The sequence below is a fragment of the Sinocyclocheilus grahami genome, unplaced genomic scaffold, assembly GCF_001515645.1.
Source record: "Sinocyclocheilus grahami isolate Dianchi unplaced genomic scaffold, SAMN03320097.WGS_v1.1 scaffold358.1, whole genome shotgun sequence".
NCBI lineage: Eukaryota > Metazoa > Chordata > Actinopteri > Cypriniformes > Cyprinidae > Sinocyclocheilus > Sinocyclocheilus grahami.
In genome coordinates, this window is record NW_015505537.1 from 1,465,747 (window position 1) to 1,477,680 (window position 11,934).

An 11,934-nucleotide genomic window follows, 5' to 3' on the forward strand; every position below is an offset into this window, starting at 1 on the left:
TGTGTGTGTGTGTGTTTGTGTGTGTGTGTGTGTGCGTGCATGCATGTGTGAGTGCAGTTCAGCGTGAACACACCTGCACACCTACACACACAAACACCACTGCACTCAAGCGAGTGCTCACTCCATACATGCATATGAAAAGTTTATTTGCAAAAACCAATAATTCTGTTTTTCAAAAACCATGTTTTTTATTATGTTATCATGTTTTATTGTGTTAGTTAGCTGTTTTTTTTTGTTTGTTTTTTTTAGCTTAATCAAAATAACCCAACTGCAATTTGATTGAGATTAATTGGAATGCACAATGAAAAAGCATGATTCCTGAGAATTGTTAAAAATGGAGTTATCTGTTTTTGCAAATGAACTCTTCATATATATATATATATATATATATATATATATATATATATACATATATACACACACAAATGCTCTGTGCTCACACCTACAGCCACATTGCGCTCACTCCATAAACACATGTGCAAGTGCTATAATGTGCACACAAATACACACCCTCATTCCCTATGCTTATAAACTTGTCTGCCCCCCCCCCATATGTTCTCTCTCTCTGTCCATGCATGCACAGAGGCTAGATTTATGGTTGGCCATATTGTAGGGTGTCACTGTTGTTCTAGAGCTCACCTGTAGACCTTAGCATGTGCTGTAAGGATGACTCAGAGGTGAGCAGGGTTGCTCTGGCTGCAGGCGCAGTGCTGATCACTCGCTGGATCCAAGACACAAAGCAAATAATAGCTTACTGTGTGTGCAAGACAAACTTTGTGTTTCCTTATCTAAAAAAATATTGATTTCACTAAAGCCTGTGTATATAATGGATTTTTTTTACATATTTTTGCACTATGATAGGTCGTCTTAAATAAAGCACATTATAATTTTTGTTTCGTAAAGGATTTTTTGTTCAACCAAAGCTGTGTATTAAAATGCTTACCTATATATTGTTGCGTCTTTAAAGAGTGTGATTTGTTATATATTGTTATATTGCCATCTGTACATGATTAATGTAATACAGAATTTTACAATTTAATCTTTTTGTAAGGCTACAGTCAGCTACTAATCAAGTACTTAATTTAATGAATCAATCTGCCTTTCATGTCATTAAAATAAAAAATGTAAGTTTTAATGCACTGTAACAGACATACCCAAACGTTTTACTATGAATGTCCAAAAATCTAACTTAATTGAGTGCTGCATTATATCCAATTATATTACATGAAAAAAAAAAAGAAAAATGCTTTTAAGGTGAAACCATAAAAATCTAAATATTTCCATAGACCATACAATACTTTTTGGTGGCTTTGTTTCTGCTGAGTTAGGTAAGATGTTTTTTTTTGTTTTTTGTTTTTTGTTTTTTCACTTTGGCTACTATGCTGATAAAAAAAAACTAATATTACAAATATGCCTTCTCTTTAGTCAATTAAATATTTGTCAATATGACTTGATTATATTTCTACAAATAGCAAGAAATCTAAAATGTGGTTTTGTCTGGTGTAGTTTATTTATTATTATTCTTAACTGTAACACATACAACATATATTAGAAGGTGTCATACTAAATACCTTTAATACATTAAATACAAAAGTTTTACCACAAATTGTTCTCTGAAACTGTGTAGCTGTTTTTGAAAACAAGTGAAATACAATGTGAACAGCCCCAAGAAATGTATTTGGTGCCAGATGAACCTAAAACCAGCCTAATTATTCAGAACTTCATTGAGATTAGTTGACTAGATTAAAGCAGTCCACAGAGTAGTCCATTTTAAATGCATTTAGTTTTGAATGTTGCTAGTTACGTCTACCTGGCAGATGACTGAAGCTCATTTGTTTCAGGTTGCTCTTTCTCTCCCGTTCGACACACATGGCTGCCATGTGGCTGTCAGTCTGATGCCTCAGCTTACAAGAGGCTTTATTAGACTGACTTTTTGGGGTTAGTCTGTGTCATGATCCCCAACAGCGCTCTGTTTGTATGGATTTTTGTGATCCTTTGAGTCTCACTGTGAGCTGAAATAGACCTTTTACACTATGAACAGAGCCCTCAGAGACTGTCTCATCTCCAGCAGATGATCTCTCTTTTTACTTCATTTTTAATGTATTTTTTCTCTCTCATTCACTTTCTTACTCTTTATAACGTCAGGCATGGTAGAAAATCAGTTTTTCCTTGACTCTTTCTCGTATCACTTGTGTGCTCTCTCTTATTCTTCGATAAGCAACTCTTCTAACTCTTTCTCTCTCGTTCTTGCTCATTTTTTCCATTGCTCGTTTGTAAGTAATGAAACACAAGTTAGGACCAGCCTCAGATGAAGGCAATGAATGAAAGGCATTCTGGGAATACGAGTCTTGGCCTGCCTTGTGTGTGTGCCTGTGTGTGTTTCTAGTTTGAGACAATGACACACTGATTCACTCAGTTGGAGTTTACACATGAACACCCAGGGCTGTTCAAACCCAACAAACTGACTCAGAGGATCACCCTTTGGTACTTACCTCTCCTCTAGTTGGCTCCCTGTAAAGTGGCAACCCCTCAAGGCATCCTGTATGGTGATAACCCATGTTTTTGTTGCATTGTATAAAAATGGAAAGTCCTGAGATGCTAGAACAAGTAGGGTGGAAATTTGGCTCTTATGTCTGGCCTTGAGCAGCCCTGGAGGAAAGTTCATATGTTTTCAAGCAGGAGCTTATCAGAGAGTGTCTATGTGATTTGTGAGAACATGTTCTGCAGATGTGTTTGATTGAAATTAAATATGTTTTTAATGGTGCATGCAGTAATATGACACTGGTCTTGTACTTTATACTGACCTAGCAGCCTCACATAAACTGTTGGTTACTGATGTCAAATACTGATGCCCTATTTGCAGTAAGCCATTAAATATGTTTTCAGAAGGTTAAAAATGTGCAGTGACAGGGTTACTGAGAAAAAAAATTACTTTATTTTTGAATTGTACATGACAACATGCCACATTTAGATGCAGTTTTATAATATTTTGAGACTCAAATTAAAATATAAGTAAGATCGCTGGCTAAAGTCTGGAACACCTCAATTTTAGGTCTAATTTTGACAGATTACATCTAATTGGGTGATTTTTGTATCTACAGTAATTAGATGGATTGTGTCTTAATGAGTAGCCCATATGGTGGTCCTGAGACTTTGTAACTCATTTTTGATTTGCTGAATGGATAGATATATAGTTAAGTAGACAAATGGTTCAGGTTTTTAATCACCTGGACAACCATAGAACTAGATAGCAAAGGTTGCACTGCCCCCATATTCAGAAGCTTACCAGGATAGTTTGCTGTGAAATCTTTGCTCATTTCTATAATGTAAACACAAGAGTAACTTTTATATTGTAAGTAATATTTCAAGATGATCACTTATTGGACTGAAGTATCTTAGGTTCACTTGATTTTCCATGCATATTTTTTTAATAAATTATGTTAATATACTTTTTGCATAAATAATTGTTACAATGCAAGTATCAAATCAGAGACATGAGGCTTTTGTGGAATATTTATTTGTACATCTCTCAATCATCGTGTTGTTTTACATTATATGTTTTTCCCCTTACAAAAAGAAACTCCATAGCTTTGATCATAAATCTAAGCTTTTAAATTGAAATACAAAAATGTTTTGCTTATACTGATATAAAGATCTCATTGATTTACATGGTGTACAAGCTATCAGAACTTTTATTTACTTTTTGATAATATAAATATCGGCAACTGCAGCAAATCAAATATTTTTGCTGACTTTGGTCCTCTGGATAAAATTGAGGGGGGTTTTTTTCTTCAAGTATATTTTCTCTTATTTCATATGCCATAAGCCTATTTATCAAATATGATACTTGACAAAAAACATGAATCTTTATGGTTTTTTTATATATTTATATGTAACTTTTGTTATTTCATAAGTCAGGCTTTGCAGGGTTAAAACCCTTTTCCTCATAGAGTCTACAAAAGATTAATTCATTCGTTTTGGTTACAATGAGAGAATATAAATGGCAGATATGAAATATTAAGTACAGTTAAGTGTTAACTACGATAAAAATCAGACCCAGGAAAGCTGACACAAAAAAAAAAGGTTTTTGTTTTTATAATTAATGATTCAGGAAATTGTAAATGAAGAGTTACATTAACCATCTGTTTCAGTTGATGCTAGTTTTACGCTTGCCAGCAGGATATTTAATTCCACATAATGACACATAAAAGCTTTGTAGGATTTTGCCAGAAGTTTATTTTTCTTGAGTTTGTTTATCATAGTAGTAATAACAGAACAGCAGTGTTCCTGGCCTGACGAATTAGGACAGCGTGTGTGCTTATCACCGGGCTTTGTCAGTCTGGTTCCTGTTTGAACCTGCCCTCATGTGGGGTCCTCTTCGGTGTCCAGTGAATGTCAACATGTGCTGCTGCTGTACTACTACTGCTGAAGTTACAGGCAACCAAGGTCATTCTCATATTAGCAAAATGCCTTTTGAAACAGAAAGGAGTTGAGACACTATACAGTAACCTCATGTAAACAGCAGTCTCTGGAGTGTAATGCACCAGGTGATTATGAAACTGCTCGCAGTGGTATTTTTACTTTGAGAACAGTATTCAAACACTGCCCTTTACATTACCCCTTTTTTGCGATATATACGCATATGTACCCACTCATGATCATTACACATGCAAAATTACTCATTTTAGACATTCTTGGGATTATACTGCTGTTTGACTCATGTTAGACTCATGTCAAGCACTAACTTCAAAGCTGGAAATGTGTTTAAGAGTGTAAATTAGACCTGTGTCATGCTGTTTGTGCAGTTTATGTAATTTATGATCCATGAAGTGACTATTTTCCCTACCAGGATCAGTCTTAACCAGTTGGCTCTGGTCCCTTGGCTTTAATTTTCTGTCTGAAAGACGTCTGCGCAGTTGATTAGCTTCATGGCAAAGGAAAAACCTGAGATGACAGCATGTTTCCGAGAGGTCCTGCACCTCTCCACGGGCAGCACGTGGAGGCATTGTGCTATGAATAAAGTTATTCCATGCATCTTGCCATGATTCAACAATAAATAATGTTCTTCCACACATCTTTCTAAAACTCTTAATGGCTTTATAAATGACATCATTACCTGTTAGGAGCCCAAGCGACTTCTATGTTCCTGTCAGCAAGGGCAAGCAGAGTGAGACTGATCTGATTTTCATTAAAAAGTCTCTCAAGTAGCCCGCTGTTAAGTAGTCCCTCTGCTCATACAGCTCCAGCATTTCTAGCGCTCTTTCTTCAGAGAATTTAATGTCATTCATTATTCGTAGTCAGGTCAGTGTTGTATGCAGTCCCTGCATTGAGCTGACATTTTGATCTATTTGAGCAATTGAGCCTTGAAAGTTCACTATGTGGAAAAAGGCTTATCATTTGCAAGCAAACTTAATTTATCAATGTATTATTCTCCTGGCAAGGCACAATTTATCAAGTTTCACTCTGGATTCGGTGCAGAAGCACCTGTAGAAACATGCAGCTGTAGAGCTCCCCTCTGAACCTGATGAAACTTAAAGCTGATTGGCTATTTGTAATCTTAATCTCTAAAGCTTCAGCGGAGGGCTGGAAGACATGATGATGATGATGGTGGTGGTGATGAGGGGCAAATATTGGCACACAGAGTTCAGTTCAGGTCATTGTTTATGCTAGCTGTCCTAATATGTTGTTCCTGCGTATGCAGCTAACACTTTTCTTTCTTCAGATGGACGACCGCAGTGGGAGGTGGAGGCAAAGATCATCAGAGAGAAGAGTCAAGGAGTGAGTGAATATTTTCCTTTTTTCATGTTTAAGAAAATATTTGCCAACAAAAGCACAGACAATACACAAGACATAAATATGTCTACAAACCCTTTTCAGTCTTTCTTGAACTAAAAGTTGAAATGCCCCTTTGAGTCCATGAGTGTTTTTAACGCATGAAAGATTTGAGCACATTGTAGTATGTTTTGACTATATTTGAACTTTGTATTCTTCAGTGAGACAACTTTGATAGGTTTGTCTCAGACATCAATGATGTGTTGTTTAGTAAAGTTATGTCTCTTGTCTCCATCTGTAGTCTAGCATCATGGTGGAGGTGCCTCCTTATCACAGTAAGACGGTCACTTCAGCAGTGCAGGTGCAGTTCTATGTGTGCAATGGCAAACGGAAAAGGAGCCAGTCACAGCGCTTTACCTATCTGCCAGGTACGTATTTGACATCACATTATAATGCATTTCATATCACGGCACTTACTTCCCGAAATTGGAGCTTTATAATAAAGTAACTACTTGTTGCTCTTCATTAAGCAGTGTCATGTAATAAAATGTAATATACACTTAAAGATCAAAATCTTTGAAATCAGAAATCATTGTAATATGTTGATTTGGTGCTAAAGAAGCATTTCCTATTATTATCAGTGGTGAAAACAGTGCTACTTAACATTTTATCAGAAACTTTGATACTTTTTTTCCAGAAAAGAAATAATGATTTCTATGGGGGAAAAAACTTACCCCAACCTTATGAACAGTACTGTATCTTATATAAGTGCATAAAGGCAAATAAAACCTCACAGGTTCAAGTTTAAATGAGTTTAATATAAAATGTACGTGATGGCATTTTCATATATATATATATATATATATATATATATATATTATATACCAAGTTCTGTCATTAAACTCTAGATGGCGCAGGCTGATGGGTCCTTAACGTAACTGATGATATTCTTAGCATTAAACGAGCTGATTGGTTCATGTTGCATACGCAGCCAATGAGCTTGCTGCTTTACATTTAAATGGCTGATTAGCATTCACTTGAGCATTGCAGCGCACTTTCAGAGTTCCTCTGAAACCCTCCACCTTCCCCAGCTCCATCTGTATAGATCTGCTACGGGGTTATTTTATATGATATTTGTGCAGCAGCAGGATGTCTTAAATACTCACAGCACCGTATCGGCTTATGTATTGGCAGTAGCAAGTTCCTGTACTTACTTGTGGCAGCAATAATCTACAAATAGGGCAATAACCAACAGCAGCAGCAATTCAGCAGCAGCGTAGCAGATCTGTTCCACCAAGACCAAATACATTAACATTGTCAGAACCATTACCGTGCTAAAATCTTCAGAGAGTTCTCATGATAGAAATATATATATATTAATTGCAAGCAAATGCTATATAAAACATATTGAATTGTGTTATTATTGCATTTTGGAATTTGTGGCGAATGCAGCTTAATATCCACCTTACATCAAGAATTGTGTCTGATTCTGGCCTCACAGAAATCATGTGACTCAATTAAATGCAAAATAGTTTTCTTGCTAACTTCACATAACAGTAACAAGAATGGCACACACGTGGGTTTTCACAGCAGATTCACCCAATTGATCATGCCAGCGTTCCTCTGCACTGTGCACCAGTGTGGTTAGGGATGAGGTTGTTCCAGTAACAGTTGAGCACCTGGTAACCGCTCATGTAAAACACCTTAAAGAATCAATTTGCATGATTTACATGTGGCTGGAAGCATGAAAATCCAGGGTTTTTAAGAACTGGACCCCTTCAATGTCTTTGTCTTTCTGTTTATCTTGCTCTTGTTAAACCCTATCATTCTTTTTACATCTCCCATTGGCTTCATCTGTCTTAATAGTCATATTTTGCAGAATTGCTTTGCATTTTGGAAGATTTTCCCCTATGATAAATCTGTTGAACGATGAGGTCAATGATTCACATGGTTATTATAATTTGTCACACATGTTGAGTTGATATGCATTATTACATCAGCAAATTATTAGCTCTGCTTTTGAAATTAACATTGAACATCTGATTAAATAGTCCAGAATCCAGGGCATAGTATAAGGCGACATCTAATTATGGCTTAGAGAGTTTCGTGTAGTGTAGTCGTGTGTGGTTCTCATAGCAATAAGCTGGTTTGGTATTAATTTCCCAAAGTGAGTCAAACCGAAAAACAGCGTTGGCGTAATTAAATCACACGTGAGCAACTTTTTTGTGTGTGTCTCTGTCTCCGAGTTGCAAGCTAGCCTGTAGAAGAGATTGAGAACAAAAAGAGAGGGAGAGTAAGAGAGCAAGATAAACCCAGCCTCCCGCCCACCCTCTTCGCTCCACAAAGCACCCACTCAAATTAGGGTTTCCTGTTTTCCACACTAACCCATTGGGCCTCAGCCAATCAGACGACAGCACAGGCAGCCAATATTCTGAACAGGCCACGCAACTGTGGTTGCCATGGCATCGGCCCGCTGAGAAAGTGGCATGTCTGGGGGAAGGGCTGAGGTGCTGTGTTGTTAGACTAGAGCCAGACTCTTCATGTGTAATGAATAAGCCGGCTAATACAATGAGCAGAGATCTTAATCCAAATTCAAATTAAATACAGTGTGAATGCTTTTGAACCTGCGAGGAAGTCGTTTGTAATAAACCTAATTAAATGTCTGAGGCTTCTTTGTTGGTCACAGACAAATCCACCAAATCTGGAAGTGAATGCTATTAGCTGCATTTATCAACTGAAACTAAACTTTTTTTTTTCGAATGCATTGTAGGTACACAGTGAGTAACACCAGACTCAAATGCATTCACACTCTCTCCCACACATGGTCGCCACTTGCTCTTCATATCAGGAAGCTACAGTTTTACCGCAGTAATGACCTTGCAGCAGCGTATGTGCTGTGAACTGAATTTTGGTTCCCATTTGGAGCTATGCTGGAGGGCAGACAGCATTCTTAAGTTTCCAAATTCAGCACTGGTTTACATGGCACTCAAGCAGGTGGCATCGGCCCGCTGAGAAAGTGGCATGTCTGGGGGAAGGGCTGAGGGGCTGTGTTGTTAGACTAGAGCCAGACTCTTCATGTGTAATGAATAAGCCGGCTAATACAATGAGCAGAGATCTTAATCCAAATTCAAATTAAATACAGTGTGAATGCTTTTGAACCTGCGAGGAAGTCGTTTGTAATAAACCTAATTGAATGTCTGAGGCTTCTTTGTTGGTCACAGACAAATCCACCAAATCTGGAAGTGAATGCTATTAGCTGCATTTATCAACTGAAACTAAACTTTTTTTTTTTCGAATGCATTGTAGGTACACAGTGAGTAACACCAGACTCAAATGCATTCACACTCTCTCCCACACATGGTCGCCACTTGCTCTTCATATCAGGAAGCTACAGTTTTACCGCAGTAATGACCTTGCAGCAGCGTATGTGCTGTGAACTGAATTTTGGTTCCCATTTGGAGCTATGCTGGAGGGCAGACAGCATTCTTAAGTTTCCAAATTCAGCACTGGTTTACATGGCACTCAAGCAGGCAACATATGCTCTCTTAGAGTCCAGTAAAAATATCCCCCACTCATGCGGGCCAGGGAAATGGCAGATTGGGAAATGGGTTACTGTACACTGTGTTACTATTACTCATTGTCTGTGAGAGGAGAGGAGAGGAGAGGAGAGGAGAGGAGAGGAGAGGAGAGTTTGGTGGAAATATTGACTCAATGAAATATGTGCAAGTTTTATATTGGGCATAAATCTTGTTAGTCATGTAATGTTGCTGTCAGTTTTATTGGAGATGGGAAAAGGGATAAAAGTTAATTAGTGCTGTGAATCTATTAAACTTATAAGAAATGGCCAAATCAGTATGGTTAATCAGTTTGGTATGCTAATGCCATTATGTAATGCCTTTATGAGATCTCAATAACTCTCAATATGATAACAATAGAAGTATAAATAAAATACTTGAAGGCATATTACTGACATTACTGAAAAGTACCAAAGATGTGAAACAAGATAATTACTGTTCAGGCTAATTCTGTGACATTTTTTAGCTAACAACATTTCAAATGGTAAGATTTTCTTGTCAAGTTTTCTCTTTGTTCCTTTTTTCACCCATATATTTATCTCTCTTCCTCCCTCCACCCTTCCAGTCCGGGTCAAGCAGGAACATAGAGATGATCTGGACTCCCCTGCTGTGCCGCCCATGTCCATGCCTCTGGTCCATGCTGCCAGTTTGGTCTGTACTCAGCCGCTGTCCTCCCCAGAGCACTCCCACCCACCAGACGGCCTTCTGTCCAGCTCGCCACGTGGCCTGGCTGCAGGCCTGCACCCTCTCCAGGCCCCCTGCGCCCCAATGGGCTCCCCAACTCTTCCCCACCTGCCCCACCTTCAGGCTCAAGGGCTGAATGCACCTCCTGAATGCCAGATGCCCTTCCACCCAGGCCCTGCTGCCACTGCCAGGCTGTCTTACCCACCCAGTATGACCTTCTATGAAGCAGATTTTTTTTGTGGAAACTGATACTGATTTTGCAACATTATAAAATGTCTTTAGTATCAATTTTGATCAAATTAATTTGATCAAATATTAATTTCTTTAAAAAAAAAATTTTTTTTGAATGGTACTGTATGTGTCCATTTTTAGTTTTGTGAAGTTGTCAAAGAATTACATGCACGTAATGAGGTCATGTGGCAGCATGAACCATACAGTAGTGTACTACTAGTTAACATTATTTTTGTGTCTTTAAAAATATACAATATTCAGTGTGCACTGTGCAGCATACAGTAAGCAGTACACTAGTATTCCATTCCAAACATAGCCAGAGCGGGAGAGCTTGTTTCTCAACTTCTGTGTTTATGTGGATATTTTTGCTGATGGTGTGTTTATGTGAGAAGCTCAGACAACAGACCACAATGGATTCCTTATTCACAACTCTGCAATTTATTATTGAAAATTCAAGTGCTTTGTGGGCTGTATCACTCTGAACCTGGTGCATCTATCATATTTCTTTTTTCTTTTCTTTTTTTCATGGATGACTGATGAGCGAGTTCAAGCTAATGCTGTAGTTCATCAGCACAGATACCAGCAATGTCGCCAGAATTTGCTTTCTGGAATTCTTCAATTACATATTCAAATGTGCAGTCTGACAGAGTTAATGAACAGCTTGTGTCACTCAAATTAGACCTGTGTGTGTGTGTGTAGTGAAGTATGAGTCCAGAAGGATCCAGTGTTTGTCTGAGTAATTAAAACTGCCCTCACTATATGTAGCCATGTGTACAACACACAAAATTCACATTCTTGGCCAACTGCATACTATTTCACAGATGTGCACAGGCTAATTCACTGTTTCAAATCACACACTCACACAAGACACGTGGTTACATGCATACACGCTCAATATTTCAGAGTAGGCATGCTCAGCCACACAAAGTATTCATTGCCTACATGTTGCTCACATATAGCGTTAGATATCCTCATGCATTCAGTGTGTGAGATGGGATGGAGTTGAGCCTTTTTAAAAGTGAAGTTTGAACTGATTTCACCAGGGACTGTATCCTCCCTAAAGCACACACTATAAATAGGGTCTGTGTCATTCTCTGACTGAAGCTCTTGAGCACTGTGAGTTGTTAAGGAGGTCAGAAATGAACTGCAAATAGAACAGAACACAGCTCCAGTCACTGACATAAACCTTCTTTCACGTCAACATAAAGCTGTCACTATGATTGAAATGTATGGCATGTTTTGCTAAAGCATAACCTAATGAATAAATTTAAAAATGATAAACACAATTTGAAAAAATACACTGTTATGTATTTATACATAATTATTTACTATATTCCATATAATATTCATATTATGTATTAATGTTATCGTTAATTTCATTTTAATATAAACTCCACAGCTATCACTACTATATGTTACTAAAGCATTACGATTTATTAATTTAAATATTATTATTATTATTGAATTGATAGGAACCATGTAAAAACAATTTAGAAAAGTCCAAATAAAATTGGCAAAAATATCAAATGTCACTTTTAATTTATCAATAATCAGGGATGCAAACTTGTCACCTTTAGGTGAAATTCGCCGTTTTTAATTCAAAACGGGTCATTTGTGTGATTCGTGAAGATCCGCTGAGTTTTTAAAATTGTTTGGGGGGGGGGGGGGGGGG

General features: G+C 37.6%; 1 protein-coding gene across 1 annotated transcript in view; it reads left to right on the plus strand.

Moving 5' to 3' along the window:
• Positions 1 to 11,934, plus strand: part of LOC107548920 (nuclear factor of activated T-cells, cytoplasmic 3-like) — a 76,259-nt gene that overhangs the window by 63,176 nt on the left and 1,149 nt on the right. Inside the window, exons 7-9 of the mRNA XM_016229793.1 lie at positions 5,723 to 5,778; positions 6,074 to 6,200; positions 9,913 to 10,239. Coding sequence (XP_016085279.1) covers positions 5,723 to 5,778; positions 6,074 to 6,200; positions 9,913 to 10,239 — 510 coding nt within the window. The remainder of the gene's footprint in view (positions 1 to 5,722; positions 5,779 to 6,073; positions 6,201 to 9,912; positions 10,240 to 11,934) is intronic.